This window comes from Megalobrama amblycephala, linkage group LG8 (assembly GCF_018812025.1).
Source record: "Megalobrama amblycephala isolate DHTTF-2021 linkage group LG8, ASM1881202v1, whole genome shotgun sequence".
Classification (NCBI taxonomy): Eukaryota; Metazoa; Chordata; class Actinopteri; order Cypriniformes; family Xenocyprididae; genus Megalobrama; species Megalobrama amblycephala.
The window spans coordinates 7,203,157-7,226,588 of NC_063051.1; the positions used below are offsets into that span (position 1 = coordinate 7,203,157).

Genomic DNA, 23,432 nt, shown 5'->3' on the forward strand with positions numbered 1-23,432 from the left:
AACTCCAAACGTTGCCGTCTGTCAGTCAAATAATGCTAGTGGATGGGAACTTCTACTATAAGAGTAAATAAAACTTGCATAGACAAGTCCAAATTAAACCCTGCGGCTCGTGACGACACATTGATGTCCTAAGACACGAAACAATCGGTTTGTGTGATAAACCAAACAGTTTTTATATCATTTTTTAACTCTAATACACCACTATGTCCAACCGCGTTCAGCACTCGTTAGTAAGGTCTGATCGCGCTCTGACAGCGGCAGTGATGTCTCGCGCATAGACTTAAATGAGAGCGAGACATCACTGCCGCTGTCAGAGCGCGATCAGACATCACTAAGCGAATGCTGAACGCGGTTGGACATAGTGGTGTATTAGAGTTAAAAAATGATATAAATACTGTCTATGCAAGTTTTATTTACTCTTATAGTAGAAGTTCCCATCCACTAGCATTATTTGACTGACAGACGGCAACGGTTGGAGTTAAAAATCATCATTTGTGTTCTACTGAAGAAACAAAGTCACCTACATCTTGGATGCGCTGGGGGTAAGCAGATAAACATCAAATTTTCATTTTTGGGTGAACTATCCCTTTAAGAGAGCCAGGTTCCTGCTATTGCTCAAGTGTAAGGGGAGGTCACTTAAAAGGTTAGTTCACCCAAAAATGAAAATTCTGTCATTTATTACTCTCCCTCATGTCATTCCACACCCGTAAGACATTTGTTCATCTTCGGAACACATTATTTTTGATAAAATCCATTGCCTCAGTGAGGCCTGCATCACCAGCAATAACACTCCCTTTTTTAATGCCCAGAAAGCTACTAAAAATATGTTTAAAACAGTTCATGTGACTACAGTGGTTCAACCTTAATATTATAAAGTGACGAGAATACTATTTGTGGTTAAGTAAGATTTGCGAAGCTCCCCCTAGTTTCCTTCAGTGAATCACACTGTCATAAATACTCGAAGCGCAGCTCTGGACTACAACGCTCACCAGCGCAGTAGTTTTGCAAATACAGTACACTCGATGGAGGTGGGTAATTTTCGAAATTGTCTTATAAAGTCATTATACACATTGTTTTTGAATTACCGTAAAGCATTTTCTCACTCTCGCGTGAACGTGAACATGAGGCGAGATTGTGTCGGGTCGGCGAAGCTCAACTTGCAAGTGCTATTTTTTGGCGTAGACGTGCCAGAGGCGGTTAGTGCACGCCTCAAACACACCACTACAAATCAATTAGTTACTTAGTTCTGCTTTAAGGTTGAAACATGTTTTAAATGTTTTAAATGTTTTTGGTAGCTTTCTGGGCATTGAAAAAGGGAGTGTTATTGTTATTTCTGTCTATGGAGGCCTCACTAAGCCATCTGATTTTATCCAAAATATCTTAATTTGTGTTCCGAAGATAAACTAAGGTCTTACAGGTGTGGAACTACATGAGGGTGAGTAATTTATAAGAGAATTTATTTTTGGGTGAACTAACCCTTCAAAACTTGCCAGTTTAGCCTATAAAGGCTGTTTTTTTAATACTGCATACAAATTTACTATATTTTTTGGTTATGTTTTAATAAAGAGACTGAGAAATGATTATATATGGTCATTATATCATTGGTTAACATCTAATGGTGGCCTAAGACTTTTGCACAGTACTGTATATCTTTAACTTTATTTTTAGAGAAACTTTTTGTTTAAAACCCATGTAATAATGGGTTTTATATTATGGCATTATGGAATATAGAATATTATGTTGTTTTAGGGCTGGGGCCCTAAATATAGGCTGAAAATACTTGTCAATTTATTTTTCAACCATAAAATACCCGATTACTGCATGTAATTTCATACAAAAGGAAAAAAAAAAGTGCAACATTATTTTGTTTCGAAAAAATAGTTTATTAACATAAGTTGGTTTCACTTCATTCAAACATTTACTACTAGTCCTGTTTACAAAGCATTGTTACTATGAGCGCTCATAAAAATCTGGATTAATAAATCATATTTAATACTTCCAGAAAAAAGGAAGAGACCACATGAACACAGCAGATTGATCTCAGAGGCCAGTGTGGAGCTCCATTTGCTAAGACTGGTTGCTGTAGTAATTTCCTCATGCAGACGATGACTTCACAAAAGACATGGGTCTATTCTCACGCCGGCTTCGAGGATTTCATCACGGATTCCACAAATTAGTACATTAAAAAAGATAAAGAACAAGTTCCTCCTTTATTTGCAAGTAGTGTGTAGTCTGGATGGAGTCTAATGGGGTGTTCCTTGTGCATTGTATTGTACAGTCAGTACATTACAGTCAGTGTTTTAATAATGCCCTGTTTAATAAATTAAAATCCATGGCATAGTGTCCCAGGTGTTCAAGAATTATACAGATGGTTAGTTTAACATTCTATGCTTCTGATGGACCTAAACATAAAATAACCCAAGGAACATTTGCCTCACAAAGAAATGCCTGGGTCATATTTCACCTTAAAATAAATGAAAAACTTATATAAATCTTTATTCCATTCCATTCTTAATGCAAACTATATCCTTTTTCATTTTTAGCTGACATATGACCCAGAACACTGTTTCTTGACTGTTTTTGTGATTTTCCTATTTTACGGTATCGTACGATGGAAACAGAGCTACACCATGCTAATGAATTAAATACTCGTTTGAAGTCAACACAGACAGGAAACATAGGGCTGGATTTAGGTAGCATTACCTCATGTCAGACATCTCATGGCACCAGCAGCGGACAGCAGTGGAAGTGACATCAGTATATGGATTCTACACCAGCTAACAAAAGCTACAGATCTTCTAGAAGCACAACTCTGCATGATTAGTTAAGGTTACTGTCAGAAACGGGATGATCCGAACACCTCATGATTACTGGCATGCAACATTACAAGACCGATCGTGACAAAACGCATGCGTGGACATAAACGTTCATCATCTCATCTCAGCCCAAACGCATTAAAGTCTGATAACTAAAGGCACACAATTCTGTGGGAACTGGAAAGGCACTCAAGGCCTCTTCTAACTAAAGTACATTGGCTAACAATCATCAGTTTGTGTATTTATTTGATGTTTCGCAGTGCTAGAAACCTTCAAAAGTGATTGCACCTTAAATGTAATATTTGCATTAACAATACTCAAGCATGCGTGCCGGCTAATGTAGGACAATACAGTCAGATTATGTGAGCTCAGCCTGGATATTCGAGGCAGGTTCAACCAGTTTAATATCTAAAGAGCTCAGTCCATGTGCACGTGTGTGTGTTTATGCCTGTGTGGAGGACAAAAACAACAAATGTTGGTGCTTGTTGGTTTTAGATCCGACTGAGCCTCCAAATTACACGTCATTGATATTTATTTGGGGAATGAAAGCTATAAACTCAGCATTACTAAAGATTTTTCACTTTTAAATACATTTAATTGGCTCATAGAGTTATTCACTACTAGAAAGTGTGTAGAAGTAACAGAGAAGCTCAAAACACACACTTTACATTCAAATTGTGGAGGGAATGATCATGAAGGCACTGTTTTTATTACCAAATTCTGTGCTATTAAGAGATTTCTACGTGGTTAAATTAATTTCGATTACAATAATATGAAGATGTTCTCTCACCAGATTATAATGGTAGATTGATAAATATGCAAAAATACAATAACGTTATGACTGACGTCATCCGTACAGTACAAACTGGAGGGAAAAAAAAAAGTTTGTATTCTGAGAAACATTGTGCCATAGAGGAAAACTAAATCAAGATAAACAGTGATATAGATATATTTTGATCTAACCTGTCTTTCTGCCCAGCCTCTGTCAGTTTAATGCATATTTTATTCACTTTCCTCCATTTCGCATTTGTTGGTTTGCATGAAATGTGACATACAGTCCAGTGTATTTATGTTGTTTGGTCAAAAACTAATTTTGTGGAGTTTGGTATTTCCTGGTCAGTGGGGGGATCATTCTGGAAAAAGACCGGAAAGTTCTCTTACAACAGCAAGCACCCGCTCCTCTTCTTCCTCTTGCGGACTTGCAGCGCCGCCCTGGTGGCCATTTCGAATACTTCCCTCACGCCCTCCTTAGTCTTGGCTGAGCATTCCAGGTAGCCGAAGGCGCTAATACGATTGGCCATGTCTCTGCCCTCCTCCGGTTTAACCGGCTCCTGCAGAACAGATGAGTTGGAACTGAATCATCACATTCGATATGATTTAGAACCAAATTACTGTTTGAACGTTGTGAATGATGGACGGCAGTATTGCGAGGCACTGTCTGCAGCTAAAGGCCGACTTATGACATACAATGTCAATTCTGCTCACTAAATGAATTGATTTAACGGAGGCCATCTGCCCAGATAACCGAACGCTATTGCTGACACATTATTTAAGGGGCGAGGCATGATAACATCAGTCATTGGTTATTAGAGGTTGGACTGATCGCTCGAGTACGAGGAGTTTGACGAATGATAATGATCAGGCGTTCTAGAGTGACAGTAATGCTGGCTGCTAAGAGCTTTTTAATGGGACTCCTATAGTGGTGGTGCGGCTGGCCCCGGGAACACACCTGCTTCATCTTAGTCAGCTCTCTCCGTGTGTGCTCATCATTCCGCAGATCCTTCTTATTGCCCACGAGGATTATGGGAACATTGGGGCAGAAGTGCTTCACCTCCGGCGTCCACTTTTCTGGGATATTCTCTATAAGATCACACGCATTCAAGATTGATATATGATTTTGAACACAAATTTGATATATATATATATATATATATATATATATATATATATATATATATATATATATATATATATAGTATAATCATGCATATAAAATATACATAAATAATATAATAATAAAAAATAACGTAAATATATCATATACATACAAACTTATAAATATACATATAAAATTTTATTTCATATTTTGTTATGAAATATATATTTCAAATTATTTTGAAATGCCAGCCATTTCAGTTTCTGGCTGTAGCATAAAAATAGTTTTTAGTTCAGTATTACCAAAAAAATTCTATACTAGTACATCTGTTGTGTAGAGAAGCAAAAATACATAATAACCTACATATGTATGAATGTATACATTTATTTTTTCCCTAAACTTTCAAATACGCATGAATAAAATAATAACAATAATATCTATTAAATACACACACATGTATGTACTGTATGTATGTAAAATGTACAAATATACATGAAACATTTTTTTCATGTATATTTAAAAAAAAAACAAAAAAAAAAACACATAATGCGTTATATTGTACAAATTACAGTATCCAGTTTGAATAAGTCTGGAAAGTCTGGATCTTTTTTAAACAAAGTAATACATAAGCATTACATAAGTACAAGTAATATAATATAATATAATATAATAAAGTCTTTGCAGACTTTCAAACTGTAGGTACTGTAATTTGAAGGACAAATATGGTGACAAAAAGGTTAAATAATACTTACATACAGTGTTATAAAACTTTGTTTTGTAATGTTAATGTGACCCAAAGAAAGTATGTGATATAAGGGATTTGCCCCAACAAATCCAATCCTATTAATGATATTAAGCAATTCATGTTTAGAGTCTTTGAAGAATAATGGTGGTTCCATTCCACTTCACTGCTGGGGGAATTATATGACTCATATATTTATACATATTGATCTTTTAAACTGATCTTTTGCTGAATCATGTGGCTGAATTCTGAATAATCTCAGAACTGTCTGTGATAACTTTTAAACACATGCTTATATAATTTGTTCAAGCTTTCCGGCATTTATTATAACAAGAATAAGAACTGGGATGTTCCTTCGGGAAGCTGGACAGTGGACAGATAAGACAATGATGTCATGGACACAAGTGTTATCATGATTTGTCGCAGACAAAACACAGGAACTTCCTGCATAAAGTGATGACTTAGTGAATCGTGTTTCCAGTAAGAAAGGCATTGTCACACATACAGATGACTCAAAACTAAAGATATAAAGCAGATTTTGGGGTTTTTGGAAAAAAAATGATTACCTAAACTGTCGGGACTGTCTATGGAGAAACACATGAGGATGACATCTGTGTCTGGGTAAGACAGAGGTCTCAGGCGATCATAGTCTTCCTGTCCTGCTGTGTCCCACAAAGCGAGCTCCACCTGTGGATCAGAATTGGACAGGATGAGTCAAACCTCACTTGAAACAACTAGTCAAAGCTTTTTATGATCTCTACAGCTCGCTGGACTTCACATGATGGGTTATTTACAACCAAATAAGTTGGACAAAAAGGAGAAGTGCACTTAATACAAACTTTAAGACCATGCAACCCTTGTCTCAATAGGCGTCCCCTTAGGAGTGTACAACCCACTATACAAGAAGCGAGGCAAAAAAAAAAAAAAAAAGAGCACAACACAAAAAGAAACAGTTGTGGCTTAAGACAGCTAACTGGAAACATGTGAGTATGTGTGTACCTCTCTACTTCACACGAGCCCTTTCTATTTAGACCTATACGGACCAGATATATTCAGATTATTATTATACATTTATTATGCAGGTTATTATGTTTGCCTCTTTACACCACAGATGCACCAATATAGAATTTTTTGGTAATAGGGATAACTATTTTTATGCTACAGCCAATAACCGAAATGGCTGACATTTAATAACAAACAAACAACAAATTATATATATATATATATATATATATATATATATATATATATATATATATATATATATATATATATATATATATATATATATATATATATATATATATATATAAATATTTTTGTACAATATTTTTTTTCAGGATTATTTGATGAATAGAAAGTTCAAAAGAACAGTGTTTATCTGAAATCTAATCTTTTGTAACATTACAAATGTCTTTACTGCCACTTTTGATTGATTTAATGCATCCTTGCTGAATAAAAGTATTCATTTCTTTAATTTCTTTTCAAAAAAATAAAAATAAAAATTCTTACTGACCCCAAACTTTTGAACGGTAGTGTATAATGCTACAGAAGCTTTGTATTTCAGATAAATGCTGTTCTTTTGAACTTTCTATTCATCAAGGAATCCTGAAAAAAAAGTACACAACTGTTTTCAACATTGAAAATAAATATTGAGCAGCAAATCAGCATATTAGAATGATTTCTTAAGGATCATGTGACACTGAAGACTGGAGTAACGATGCTGAAAATTCAGCTTTGCATCACAGGAATAAATTACTTTGTCAAATATATTTAAATAGTACACAGTTATTTTAAATTGTAATAATATTTCACAATATTACTGTTTTTTACTGTATTTTTAATTAAATAAATGTAGCCTTGGTGAGCAGACGAAACTTCTTTTAAAAACATTAAAAATCTTAGTGGTTCCAAACTTTTGGACTGTACTGTGTATAAATTATAATTTATAATTATTTACACTTTTTAGATGTTTTGAAAACCAGTGTTTAATTGTTTAAGAGCCTGACAAAGGGTCATAAGGTTCAACAGGAATTCTATTTGTGATATAATTTCCTGTTTTATAGTTTGTCACATGACAACAAAATGGCTTCCTATATATTGGTTATACATGATATTGGTTATGATCAATTAAGCAAACAAAATGTTAAATATTTTAATTTCAAATATTATTTATTTATTTTAAATTGTTTAATAAATAAATCTGCTTACGTTTTTAAACATTTCATCCTTTGAATAAGACTTTTTTTTACAACACCATTAAAAAAAAAAAAACTTAAAAAAACATGGTCAACAACAGTCATTTTCAAAATTGCTAATAAACGTAACAAATCACAATAATTGTAAAAGCAACTCTTTAAATTAAATGTAAAATTATAAACTAGAAAAACTGAAATAGTATTTTCTTTTTTTTTTTTTAACTATGAAAAATATTTTTTACCGTTTACTTTCTACTTCCAGTGTCAGATAATTAAAAAAGCTATTATCAGTCAACATTGATATGGTGTCAGATATACTGAAGATCCCTACTATAAAAGCAAATGAACTTTAAAGTATCAATCCTTCGCATATGTCACTCTTCCCTCACAATCTGTACAGGGCCACAACAACAAGACTTGTCTTATCCAATCACAAGCCTAATGAATTGAATTAGTTTAATGGGTGATTAGAGGGAATCAAACTACATCCCTTCTGCTCTCCTGTAGGACTGAAGCTTAGCATCATACCGCGGCTGAGTCATACACTGAGCCTGATGCCACATCATTACACAATCTTTCCTCAATTCACTGAAAGAGGAGACTATTTTTTCCTCCGTTGTGCACTGATCTGAAGCTCTACATCATAATAATCTGTTCAGGTGCGGAATAAGAAAGCCCATAAATACTTTGAATGGCTCATCGTTTTTCAAAGAGCATGCATAGGTGGCATCAGCCAAAAATGAACGTCATATCGGTTGCAGAGCAAGTTTTAGAGAAGGATAATGAAGATAAATGTATTTTTCCTCTTTGGAGAAACATGCAGTGCTGATCAGGAATGTGTATTAAGAAAGTAAATAGGGCCAATTTTCATGTTGACTTTAAAATGTATGTTTATCCACCGGGTGAATAAAGTACAGAATGTTCCCAAAGACTGGAAAGATTTATGCTCAATCACCACTGGGAAGCTTTTATATCTTGACAAACTAAGCAGTGTACCACTGCTGAGAGAGCGAGGGGTTTTAAAAGAGATGCCATCCTGCTCCTTGACTTCAACATTTCCTGTGCTGGAGACACAGAATGAACCCACCTTCCACCAAAAAAACCCTCTTCCATCACAGGAAATGAAGTGGTCTATATAGGGTTGGTGAGTCGCAGCGACGGGTGGGGATATCTCGAGTCCAGTCAGGAAACCAGAGAACAGCCATTTCCTGTTTTGCCAAGTCCCCTTTAGTTTTCATAGTGGTCAGGACTGCAAAACATCAGAACTATGGGCTATCTATCAGACCCCTTCACGTCACCCATTCCAAAGCATTATTTATATACGATTATGGTATTTATTAATATTTTGAATTAGCTTTTTTTTTTAATATTAGCTTTATTTTTTAGATTTTTGGGTTCAAATTTTAGTTTAATTTTTAGTCATGTGCCTTTAGTTATTATGTTGTCATTTTTATTTTGTCAGTTTTTTAAATTCTATATAGCTTTTTATTTATTTTTATTTTAAGTTTAGTTTATTTTTCATCTATATTTATATATTATTTTATTTCAGCTAAACTTCAATTATTTTCCGGTATAGTTTTAGTCCACAACAACACTGTTCCAAAACAATCGCAATTTGATTAGTCATTTTGTTATGCATTTTGACATTTTTATTAATTTTATATATATTTTTTTAAATATTTCCATATAGCTTTAATTTATTTTTATTTCAGTTTTTGTTTTAGTCATTTTATTACTTAAACTTATTTCAGTTAGTTGCCAAAGTTGCACTTTTTAAAAGAAGTCTCTTCTGCTCACCAAGGCTTCATTTATTTGATCCAAAATACAGCAAAAACAGTAATATTGTAAAATAATTTTACAATTTAAAATAACTGTTTTCTATTTGAATATGTTTTAAAATGTAATTTATTCCTGTGATGCAAAGCTGAATTTTCAGCATCATTACTCCAGTCTTCAGTGTCACATGATCCTTCAGAAATCATTGTAATATGCCGATTTGCTGCTCAAGAAAGATTTATTATTATTATCAATGTTGAAAACAGTTGTGTACTTTTTTTTTTCAGGATTATCTGATGAATAGAAAGTTCAAAAGAACAGTATTTATCTGAAATAGAAAGCTTTTGTAACATTATCACAACCGTTCAAGTTCAGAGTCAGTAAGAGTTTTAAAGAAATTATTACTTTTATTCAGCAAGGATGCATTCAATTGATCAAAAGTGACAGTATAGACATTTATAAAGTTGCAAAAGGAAAAATAAATGAAGCCTTGGTGAGCAGAAGAGACTTCTTTTAAAAATTTTTAAAAAATCTTACCGTTTAAAAACGTTTGAACGGCACGGTAGTGTATATTATTTTATTTTAGCTTTACTTCAATTACCGAAAATGCTTTTTAATAGTTCTAGTTCACACAATAACAACACTGTTCCAAAACAATGACTGTTATTTTACGCTTACTGGTGCGATCGTTTGGATAAATATTTGGATAATGTGTCTATAGAGGATATACTGTCATAAGACTAAAATAACAACAACAATGTTCACAGATTGGTTTCAGGATGAACATGACGGTTCTCACTAAGGAAAATAAAACGAATGACGTTCTGGGTTATTTATAGATCTCAGCTTGGGTTTCACAATCAGCAATTTTCAAAACCATCCCAAACCTCAAGGTCTGGAAATATTGCTAAGATGAGTTGCATAAAAACAGGCTTCGGGAGGTTTGGCGGCGGCCAAGAATCAATACCAACCTGTTTGCTGTCAACTTCAATGTCTGCAATGTAGTTCTCGAACACAGTAGGCACGTAGACTTCTGGAAACTGATCTTTGCTGAACACTATGAGTAGACAGGTCTTCCCACAAGCTCCATCTCCCACGATCACCAGCTTTTTCCTGATAGCAGCCATACCTGGAGAGCAAATATGAGACTTGCTTCAACCATAATCGGCTCCATGTCATGAAATGACTCTTTAATTTTGAGCTTTTGAAAATAAGAGTTGAACGCACTATGGAAATATACTGAGTTTGGCTCCAGTCCAAAAAGGCTGTCTTTGAGAACAAATTGTTCTTTTGAGTCAGATCTTTTCCAAGAATCAGTTCACAAAATTGGCCTAAATGATTCGTTCATGAATCAGTCATCCCTCTCAAGAAAACACAGAGAAGATCAAGACATTTCCATCTGTTGGCTACATCAAGGCTCTTCAGAAGTCATATGGACCACTTTTAGGATACTTTTATGGGTTTTTTGTCATTTTGAAGCTTGATAGACCTGCTTTCACTCACTTTTATTATTTATAAGAGTGGCCAGAAAATTCAACAATAAACTACAAACAGCTGTTCAATTATTTCCATGCTTTGTCCTCCAACATGACATAAAACTACTTGTGTTGCTCTTTTTTAAAGTATATCCTAATGTTATCTTTATCAATAAGCCAAATGTTGTCCACCATACCAAAACAACAGACCTGAAGGCAAATGCAAGCCGCTGAATCAAGAGCAGATGGGGAAAATGTGTACACAAACATGATATGAACATCTGTTTCATGTGAACCTGATACAAAACTCACCCCGAGGACGCAATCCTCATGGGCTACAAAACGCACAATGCGCACAAGGCTTCTGGACACAAACAGACCTGTCAATATACTTTCATAGTGAAAATGTCAATTCATTTCAACAATCAAATTCTACAGCCCGGTTTCACAGACAGGGCTTAGACTAAGCTAGGATTAAGCCTTAGTTCAGTTAAGGTATTTAAAGGGTTAGTTCACCCAAAAATGAAAATTCTGTCATCAATTACTCACCCTCATGTCGTTCCACACCCAAAAGACCTTCCTTCATCTTCGGAACACAAATTAAGATATTTTGATAAAATCCGATGGCTCAGTGAGGCCTGCATTGCCAGCAAGACAATTAACACTTTCAATGCCCAAAAAACGTATCTAAAGACGTATCTAAAACAGTTCATGTGACTACAGTGGTTCAACCTTAATGTTATGAAGATGAAAGAAGGACTTACAGGTGTGGAACGACATGAGGGCGAGTAATTACTGACAGAATTTACACTTTTGGGTCAACTAAACCTTTAAGTAGCTTTTATAAATGTACCCTAGAAAAAAACATTACTGGTGTGCATCTTGTGATAAAACAATGGCACTTGCATGGGGTACATCTTTTATTTTAATCACATTCATCGTTCTTACAGTTTGATTTAAACCTTGTATAATGTCACATTTTATTTACCCAGCAAACCTAATTTTATTCACATCTGCCACTTTGTGAGTAGTAATTTTGGACTCTGGCTACACAATTCAAATCAATTTGCATTATAAACTACAAGACGTCAGTAGGGCAAAAGAGGAAAGTATTTACTCATAATCAACTTAGCGAGATCCCTGAGGAGAATGTATTATCGCATTAATCTGTCACGCATTTGATCACCGACATCAATATCTGCACTAACTCGCTTATTTATAGGAGCTGGTGTAGTGTGAGAATTCTGAGGAAGACGTGAGCGAGGTTGCGCTCGGGTCTTTATGTGGGCGATGAGGGAGATTTGTCCCGCATCCATGATGAATATGTGCTCGTAGGGAAGCACAGCTGTGCATATCGTCGTTCCAATCCGCCCAACACCCATCTATTCTTCCTTAGTAATCTTACAACAAACAGTCTTCTACACTGTCTGGGCTCATTTTAACACGACCACTTATCAACGGGCCTCCATCAGATTGCGCTTCCGTGGAGCAGGACGAACTTTATTTTTAGTACAGCCTGGGTTTCTTTCTCTCTCTCATGAAGCTCCATCCACCCACAGGAAACGCAGGGGTTTATTTCTTAGTAACAGAGAGGGAGGGAGCACAGAAACAGCTGGAGAAAAGAAGTTGCAGTTCTTATGACAGTATATAGTCAAATCAATTTATTCAGACACCTTGAACATTTCATTCATTAAAGGGTTAGTTCACCCAAAAATGAAAATTCGGTCATTTATTACTTACCCTCATGCCGTTCCACACCCGTAAAACCTTCGTTAATCTTCAGAACACAAATTAAGATATTTTAATTGAAATCCGATAGCTCAGTGAGGCCTCCATAGGGAGCAATGGACACTTCCTCTCTCAAGATCCATAAAGGTACTAAAACATATTTAAATCGGTTCATGTGAGTACAGTGGTTCAATATTAATATTATAAAGCGACGAGAATATTTTTGGAGCGCCAAAAAAAACGAAATAACGACTTATTTAGTGACGGCCGATTTCAAAACACTGCTTCATGAAGCATCGGAGCACAAATGAATCAGTGTATCGAATCTGCTGTTCGGAGCACCAAAGTCACGTGATTTCAGCCGTTGGCAGTTTGACACGCGATCCGAATCATGATTCGACACACTGATTCATTTATGCTCCGAAGCTTCCTGAAGCAGTGTTTTGAAATCGGCCGTCACTAAATAAGTCGTTATTTCGTTTTTTTTGGTGCTCCAAAAATATTCTCGTCGCTTTATAATATTAATATTGAACCACTGTACTCACATGAACTGATTTAAATATGTTTTTAGTACCTTTATGGATCTTGAGAAAGGAAGTGTCATTGCTCCCTATGGAGGCCTCATGGAGCTATCGGATTTCAACTAAAATATCTTAATTTGTGTTCTGAAGATTAACGAAGGTCTTACGGGTGTGGAACGGCATGAGGGTAAGTAATAAATTACAGAATTTTCATTTTTGGGTGAACTAACCCTATAATACAGTTTATTCAGTATAGTTTTAAAAAATGGTAATAAAATATGACAAGATCTCAGACGTTAAAAATGAATCTTAATTATGTCAGATAATACTTAAGCAAAACATGGTCAGGTCAAAGTGTCTGTTGGTTCCATTATCAATTTTATTGGTAGTCCACAATATGAAGAATTTTTGGGTATAATATGTCACATTTTACTTTTTTTTTCTATCCTCACTTATATAAATGAACTATAGTGTCCTGCACCCACTAGTAGAAATATATCAAAAATATCTGAATAATTTTTGGTTTGACTGTATATCAGTTTTGTTGATACTATACAAAACATTTTAGCGGAATTTTACTGAGGAAAAGCAAAGTTTGGTCTCAATTTTTGTGCCGGGATTCCTAGGAAAATAAAAACAAGCTGTAACAAATTTTATATTATATATATATATATATATATATATATATATATATATATATATATATATATATATATATATATATATATATATATATATTTTTTTTTTTTTTTTCCCTTTCTTTTTTCCCCCATATAATCCAAAAAAAAAAATTAAATAAAAAAAAATGATAAATAATGTTAATGCATATTAACTTTGACAGCCAACTTATAATCATGCATTTTTATTTTAATTTTTTACCATTTTTACTACTATTTATTTGATAAGAAGTTTTCGTTGTGTGAGAAAGTCACAGAGAGTACTGGTTGATGGGAGAAATCTCTTTCTCAGATATTAAAAGAGAAACTAAGCACTGAGGAAATTCGTTGATGCTCAGGGACACTTTTATTGAAAGCCAGAAAATAAAAAGCAAGCAACTGAACAAGGACACTTCCTTATAAGCACTGCATCTCTTACGTAGAAGAGTCTGAAATGCATGGAATTCCCTGCCGTTTTCCATCTTCCTGTAAATAGGCCTTTAAACTGAAGTCATGATTCATGCGTTTGAAAACATGTTGAACCCTCAAATGAGTCATCTGAAAAATGCCTGTTCAATTATTGACAAAAGATAAGTACACAAATACAGGAAAGCAGGTAATTCAGGTTACAGACACAAACAGACTATTATTGAAGACTCAGTTCTTCATACAGTAAGAAAGAGACTCAAATCCACATTAAATCCAGCACTGGCTTAAATTTGTTTCCTGTCACATCTGGAAAGGACACATCCCAAAGTTTTTCTAAACAAACACTGTTTTTAGTAACACAACTAGAACAGGTTTCTAGTTGAGGATGGAGGAACTGTCCAACTAATCCCAAATACATCTATTTTGAGGATCAAACTACATTGTAATTTGCAATAAGTTGAAGTACAATATATTATTGCAGTTGAAGGGTTAGTTCACCCAAAAATGAAAAAGTTGCCATCAATTACTCTTCCTCATGTCGTTCCAAACCCATAAGACTTTCGTTCATCTTTGAAACAAATGAAGATAACAGTACTTGCTTGATGCGCGAGAACAAACCTCATTGGTTCTTGCGGAAGCTCAAATGTGATGTGTAACACAAGAATGAACCTCACTGGTTCCCGCATGTCAAGAAAACATTCTTGAGCTTCAGTTTACCATAACTGATGTGTGAGTTGATGAATGTTTATATGTGAATAAAAGCCCAAATTCAATCTGTATTACATATAAAGTGATCGTGTGTCTTCAGAAAATTTGGACTAAACCACTTCATTCATTTGGATTAGTTTTACGATCTCTTTATGAACTTTTTGAAGCATCAGAGTGGTAGTTGTATGACATTAGAATTGTTGCATTATTCCAAATAAATAGATTGAGATTCACAAATAAATGTAAAGATATTCCAGAAAATAAAAAAAACACAAATAAATAAAATGAGGTTTGCAAATAATAATAAAAAAATATTTACAAATATGTTTTATGTCACAAACAACTTTGCCTGGCATTTGCTTTACAATCAGGGCAGTCTTGCCCTGAAATAACTTTGCTCATTCATCTGCATCCCATAAAATTGGTACAGTAAAAAATGATTAAAATTTGGATTTTGTTAGACCATTAAACTGTGCATCAAGCCAAGCCAAACTATTATATTTTATGAGCCTTTGCAAATGTCAGAGAAACAGCGCTTTACATCTCTGTTATTGGAACAACGTATTATGGAAGCATCATGTTATTCAAGATAGAACAGAAAAGCATCAATATTGCTGACTAATAAATAACTGGATTCAACCTCATGATAAACATGAGAGTTTGTGTAATAGGTGAAATTACTGTCACACAACAGCCAATAGTTTTCCCACTTCTTCAGTCAAGCAGTTTTAATGACAATATGTGCAGCTCCATGGATCCAATGATCTATAGAGCATTATAAATAGTATTTTAAACATTAAATACATGTAAATACAATTACGATTGTTTGTAGAGAAAATATAGGTGGGATTTTTTTTAAACCTGACAGACTGTTGCATTCCAAAGAGATCATATCATGGTTTTAAAAGTGAAATGCCCAGCAGCCACTATATGTATAAGATCTGAGCAAAAAATTTGATTCTAGGATGACCTATTTCGCAAACAACATGACTCTTGTCGATCTCCTCAGTGGTTTCTTTATAGTGAAAGCCAAAATGAGTCCACACTTCAGCTCTGTATACCGTGGCAAGAGCCGGTGTGGTGAGAAATCGAGTCCCCCCAGGAATCTGGGCTGCGTTCAGCCCCGACAAAGCGCTGCAAAACGTTTTTTTTAAAACTGAAACGGCGGTGCGTTGAAAACCCTGTTCTGATGATGCAAGAGTTGCAACTATGGCAGCTGAGAAGGCCATTCTTTGTGTTCTTTTTGAAGAATTGATATGTTATATTTTTACTATAAAACTCTTACAACAAACATGTCTTCTAATATCTTCAACTGTTGCGTATACCGAGGTGCAGCGGACAAATTTGTAAAGGACTTTACTTGGACCCATTGTGCGAGCTGTCTCTTTAATACCGCATGGTTTATATTCATGTTGCTGCTGATTGGGCTGACATTTTTGACACACCCACCAAACAAGAGAAAACTTTTCTCAAACCCCGTTGCACACCATTTCCAGGAAACATGTTGTTCAACCTGGAAACCGTAGCCTGGTCTCCTTTAATGGGTAGTATTTTTAGTGCCCGATTATAATTCCTGCAAAATCACGTTATGATTTATATCATTTAAAATGCGTTATAGTGACCATTAATGTCTTTTAAATTACATGGTTCAAATACTAGTATATAACTGAAGCTATAGGTTTTGAAATCAAGCATTTCTCTTGTTGTTTTTTAGTTAGCTTATGTACTAGCATAGCATACATCTACCCGATTAGCCTGCTAGCTTAGCTTATATTATGTTAGGTATGTTTTTTGCTTCCAATATTGTTCCCAATTACATGTTTCAAATTAATGATGTTTGTGTGTGCTTAGCATGACAATTTATTATAAAAAAAAAAAAATTATAATAGTATATTATATACTATACCACATTGCTATTATTGTGTAAAATTAATATTAAATTATTTTTACAGAACACAGAATGATGCACCAATCCTTATCCTTATAAAAAAATACATTTTTAGGCATGGTTGTGCTTCCAGTTTGTTTTATTTTGCTATATATATATATATATATATATATATATATATATATATATATATATATATATATATATATATATATATATATATATATATATATATAGCAAAATAAAACAAACTGGAAGCACAACCAGATAACGTCCGCATTGCGCTGACCAATCGTAGCACATTCTTGCTACAACCAATCACGTTTTGTTTGAACATGCTTGAAATATAAAATGAATGCCTAATAAATAAATATATATATATATATATATTTATTTATTAGGCATTCATTTTATATTTCAAGCATGTTCAAACAAAACGTGATTGGTTGTAGCAAGAATGTGCTACGATTGGTCAGCGCAATGCGGACGTTATCTGATTGGCTTGAGTAAACGGTGGATAGAATCCACTTATTTGTGGATTTGTCTGCACGTCTTGATGCTACAAATGTTTCAAAATCCATAAATGTGTGCAGGGATTTACAAATGCACAAGAAGCGATTCACAAATGAATGCCAGGCAGAAGTTTTTTTTTTTTTTTTTTTTTTTTTTTTTTTTAACTTTCGCAATTTTTGTAAAACTCTTTACATTTATTTGTGCATCTTATTCTATTTATTTGGAATAATGCAACAATTCTAACCCCATATACTTCAGTGGACTGTCAGAGGAGGGACAGAAATCTTTCAGATTTCATTAAACTATCTGACGGGTTTGGAACAACATGAGGGGAAGTAAATGATGACAGAATTTTCACATTTTTGGGTGAACTATCCCTTTAATAGACAATTTATCAATCTGTGTTCCCCATGGCCTTAAGTAAGGTTATAAGGTTACACAAGCAGAGCAAAGTACTCAATACAAATGCCAACACTTGAAAGGTCTCCAAACAAAGTGTTTGTACCGTTTAAAGTCCAAAACTAAATGTGTGAATAAATAAAACTGAAGTACTTGACAGTTGGCCGGGAATTTTATGAGGAAAATTTAATAGTATAGTAATGAAGAATCACAATTTGACTCTTGCTGGTGTAACATAACAAGAATCAAATCAACAAAATCGTCTCCTAAAGAAAACATCTGCCATAACTCAACTTAAAACCTCCATGAAATCAAATTTGACAATTTGTGAATATCACAGTATATAAATGATTTATCTGCGCATGTAATTACTTTTGTTTATTTCATGTGCCCTCGTAATCTTTAATCAAAATAACTTCCCTTCCCTCTCGCAACATCTCGTCTTCTCTGATGATGTGTTCACTGGGGCGAGGGCGGGACATTCTGTCGCTTACATGAGATTGACCAATAGCAAACCACAACCATCCAATCAATTCCCAATGAACAAATTCAAGTCCCGCCATACATTTTATTTTTTTCCCTTGTTCGAGAAGCCATTTCACTCAGATATAAATCACAATAGGGAAGAAAAGACTATCACAACTTCTGTTTTCATGCCGACTTTAATTTTAAAACGTATTATTAAACTCTACATGCATACCAAGTCTTACATTTAGACCTAAATATTTTTGAGTATGAAAGTTTGCAAATTGTTTGTGACATAAGGGACAGATACTGACTCATTTCATAGCCTATATGACGCTGCAAGTGACACAATGACCTCATGAACACCTCATCAGTGCAGAAGATAATAAACTGAAGGGATCTGGTTTAAGTAAACAGTGATAACATCTTTGTCCTGGTTTGACTTCCTTTTGCCAATCAGAGTGTGTAGGAGAACCTCTCTCTGTATTCACTGCCAAGTTTTCACATGTTAACCTTCTATATTTTAATTCATTTTGGGACTGCTTAAGTCTCAGAACACAACTCTGTAATTTGGACTAACTAGTGTCTTATCTTAAAAATGTCCTGTGACTCAAAGATGCCACATGGTCTCTCGAAAAAAGAAAACTGCCACAAAAAAGTATGTGCCTTAGGGGTTGTAGACCTGAAAATGCACTTCTGCTGCAGGAAAATATTTGAAAAGTGTGGCAAAGTTCACCAGATGGCAGGTTGACAAAGGCAGCCAGAGGCTTAATGCAACAGGAAGCAGACTGAGGATTCTGGGAGCAGTTTGTAATGCTGAGCTGGTCTGAAACCGGTCAATTTTCATTTTCAGCAAACCTAATCCATATTAGCTCATTCTGGGGTCAGACTCCAAGCGATGTTAATGCACCAAACTAAAAGGGTTGTTCAAGATTGTGATGTTTTTGCTTAAAAACAGCAACAAGTTTTACCATCACACCTGTGATTTTCGATTGCATATATTTGATGCATTATAAGTCTTAGTCTCGATCATTCAGTCTTCAATCGTTAGTTCAGCAGCATGATTTATTGTCTTGACACCGACTTCCTCTCTCTTCAATTGCAAAATGCAATAAATAATCAGAAAAACAATGAACAAACAGAAGGTGGTAACCAACAGTTAATAAGCTTTGGATTTAGGCGGCGCTCAGCCCTTTACATTTCCCGACAGGCCTTGTTAATAGCCTTTTAATTCAACTTGTGGCAGACATTATGTCTTACATATCCATCAATTGGCCTCCACATGTCTAAAAGTATTTTAAACAACATTTTTCTAAAAGACCTGTTCAGTTCAGTTTGTAGTCGTTGTTCTGTTGAATTATTATAGGTTTTTAGAATGCCATTTTTCAATTTAGTTCTAAATTAAGGTCTGGGGTTGACATAATTTGTCTTTGACATTTTTGTCCTACAAATTTAATTACACAAAGTCAAAACCTGAACATCAATTTCAAAGCCATTGCATTTTTATTTTTTAACAAGTTGTTAACAAGTTAAATAAGGACTACAACTAGCAAGGATGTGGGATTACAATTCTTGACTAGGACAACCATTGTATATTAGCAAACTATTAGCAACTATGTTTTAAATGTGTGATTTATATACAGTCAAACCAAAATGTATTCAGATACCTTGAATTTTATTTATTATTACAGTTTATTCACTATAGTTGAAAAAAAAATGATAATAAAATATGACAAGATCCCAGTGTTAAAAAATATTCTTAATTATTTCAGATAACACTTAAGCAAAACATGGTCTGAATAGTGTCTGAATAATTTTTGGTCCCAAATTTGTATCAATTTTACTGGTTGTCCACTATATAAAGAATTTTTGGGCATAATATGTCACAGTTTACTTTATTTTGCTATCCTCACTTACATAAATGAACTATAGTGTCCTGCACCCACTAGTAAAATATAAAAAAATATATCTAGTGTCTGAATCATTTTTGGTTTGACTGTATATAACAAAACCTGAAAGCCACCTTAATTAAAATAAATAAATAAATAAAAAATGTCATTGTAAAAATCCATTAGAAATTCCCAAGTAACCCATAGCCCAAAACATTCTGCGCACCGTGAACAGAAGCAAGCTCGATTTTGTGCGTTAAAAAAAGTGTAACTAAAAATAAGACATAAATAGTTAAAATGGTGTCCAGTTACAGTCACAGAATCTTAAAATATACACTTTTAATGTTTTAGAATCAACTTTGAACCAAAACTCCCTAATTTTTAAACATTAGTTCATGCCCATGTTATTTTGTTTACCCTTATTAATATCATATTGTGATTCATAAAATAACCCTCTCTTTCTGATCAAAGAGTATCTATGAATTTTCCAGTTGCGATGACTGGATGATGATTATTTAAAATCAATATATAGAGCTCCCAATCAGAATAAAAGAGTAAAAGTCATTTCTAGTCCAAAAAAATAAAAATAAAATACTGAGCACACATAGGAAAAAAAATTATTGATTATTAAAATTTCCATATCCTTTTATGACTTTATTAATTTCCATGAGAAATTTCACAGGCCTGGGAATTTTTTTTTTATTTATTTTTTTTAAATAAAATAAATCAAGCTTTTGACATTCCCTGACATTTCTAGGATTTCCAGAACCACGAGAACATTGTCTATACTGACACAAACAACAGTTTTCCCTTACATCATACTGAAATCTGGGTATAAACTATGAAATGTCTCTCAAGGCTATCTGAACTCAAGGCTGGGAGTGTAAAATGGCCTACAACACCTCAAGGATTAAAGATCAGGCCTGTCTTAAGTCTTATCCAAGCATTTGTTTGCCACAGAACACAGCCTTTGGCCTAAGGCGAATTTTAAGACGCCAGTGCTATAGATAAGCAGACATGTCATCTTGACAGTCTCTTCGGTGGAACAACAGGTTAGTTAGTCGCTCGGCTGGGTTTAGGGGAAAAGTTTTGAACTCAACTGAAGCGCTGTCGACTGCAACGCCCTTGTATGACTGAAGGAAACTGATTTCCGCACGACCCGAAACGCGAGCAATTAATTAGTTGGCAATATATCGAAGAATACAACCAAAACTCGCGCGGAGCTTTCGCAAATGTTTTTGTGGAATTTTTAGTTTCTCTATAACGTTCGATAGAACTCTAAATGTGGATTCTCGTACCATCTAGTCTGTTTAAACTATAAATTGGACACATAATCGCGGGTGGTTAAAAACATCAACGAGCTTGTAAGAGAACTATCGCAGTTCACGAGCCACCACCTACTTTTCCCAGACCGCCTCAGCAAACTTGTTTTCTACCAAAATTCCTGAAGTCCGACATGTCAAATAAGATGTCATGTACACAAATGAAAACATAAATACCTTATATCCTCGCGGGGATCAAATTCCCTGTCCAAGTTTTAGGCGCAATGTGAAGAAATGTCACGCTATTATTGCTAAGAGACGAAGACCCGCCCGCATTAATGGGAATCACTGTCGACCGCTGCGCTGCTGAATGTTGACTGGTGAAGGAGGCGGTTCGGCGTTGAGGAGGATCACTGCGGTCCCTCCCTCCGCCACCGATAATAATGACATCATTCTGATCGCTGTGGAGAGAAGCTGCCCGGCAGGCTGTGTCGTTCACCACAAACCAATAAATCAAGCTGCTGTGTAGCCTGGTTCCTATGCTAAGATCAGCATTTTTGTTTATAACTGTTAGGTAAACAAGCAAGCACAATAAAATCACACTGACATGCACTGGGACGAGAACCGTATAATTAGGATTTAATCGAAATGTACAACTGTGTTGTTCTCAGAAGGGAAGGGAAGTTGTCACATGAGTCATAATCGTATCACTGTTTAAATTGTGCTGAAAAGTGTACAATAGGCTGTTCCACTGTGACAGCTTTTTATATATATATATATATATATATATATATATATATATATATATATATAAAATGTACCCTAATTTTATATAATTATTAAATATTTTAAATATTTTATATACATATGTATGTATACTTTATTTTTATTAACAGTTTACATAAAATTATATTAAAATATATATAAAATTATGGTATATATATATATATATATATATATATATATATATATATATACACTACCATTCATTAAATGATCAAAAGTGACTATAAAAATACCTAAACAATGTTACAAAAGATTTGTATTTCAAATAAATGCTGAACTTTTCAACTTTCTATTCATCAATCCTGAAAAAAAAGGTTTCCACAAAAATATTAAGCAGCACAACTGTTTTCAGCATTGATAATTATAAGAAATCTTGAGCAGCAAATCAGCATTTAGAATGATTTCTGAAGGATCATGTGACTGAAGACTGGAGGAAAGATGCTGAAAATTTAGCTTTGCCATCACTGGAATAAATTACATTTTAAAATGTATGATAATAGAAAAGTTATTTTCACTAATTTGATTTCATAAAGATGCACCGATACTAAATTTCTCCACAGATAACGATTATTCAGAGCGATATATGCCGATACCGATAATTTGGGGGTTCTGCCTTTTATACCTTTAAATTATACCATAAATTAATGATTTTATTATAATTAATAATTAATCATTATATTTTAATTATAACATATTGAAAGAAATGCAAAAAAAATTCTCTCCATTTCATCGACTTGTTTCAGAGTAACTGGTATATCAGTTATAAAAACACATTACTCAAATTAATATTAGCACACATTAACTAAATTCTGAAGATTAAATTAATATTTCTTAACTTTCTAAATGTTTTTAATTCATATTATCACTATTAATACTGAACATCAAACTGGTTTCTTAGCATTTTCTTTACACAAAGCCCAAATGCAGTGCATTTTCCTGCCCTCTTTTGATTGACAGGAGACATCGGCCCTGACTATTGGCTGTTTTTAAACTATTGGCCGATAGTTGTAAATTTGCTTTTATCGACCGATACCGATTATTGGCCGATATATCCGTGCATCTCTAATATTATTGGTTTTATTGTATTTTTGACCAAATAAATGCAGCCTTGTCGGGAATAAGAGACTTCTTTCAACAATCAGACATACTTTCAGATGTTGTTTTATAAGTCTGAATTAGATGGCAGTGTTCACTATCTGGAACAGAATGTATTATAATCCTTATAGTCCTAATAAGTATCTGTAAATTGCTGCAATTGCTTCTAACAGCAGGGTGGAGTGGTAGAACAAAACAAGCACATCATAA

General features: G+C 34.2%; 1 protein-coding gene across 1 annotated transcript; it reads right to left on the bottom strand.

The window, feature by feature from the left end:
- Positions 1–1,862: 1,862 nt before the first annotated feature.
- rhoca (ras homolog family member Ca) lies at positions 1,863–21,733 on the bottom strand. Its single transcript, XM_048198986.1, has 5 exons — positions 21,579–21,733; positions 10,380–10,537; positions 6,001–6,121; positions 4,546–4,676; positions 1,863–4,147 (listed from the first exon to the last, which is right to left on the bottom strand). The coding sequence occupies exons 2-5, from the start codon at positions 10,533–10,535 to the stop codon at positions 3,974–3,976; spliced, it is 582 nt and encodes a 193-aa protein (XP_048054943.1). The 5' UTR covers positions 10,536–10,537; positions 21,579–21,733; the 3' UTR covers positions 1,863–3,973.
- Between the last annotated feature and the right edge of the window lie 1,699 nt (positions 21,734–23,432).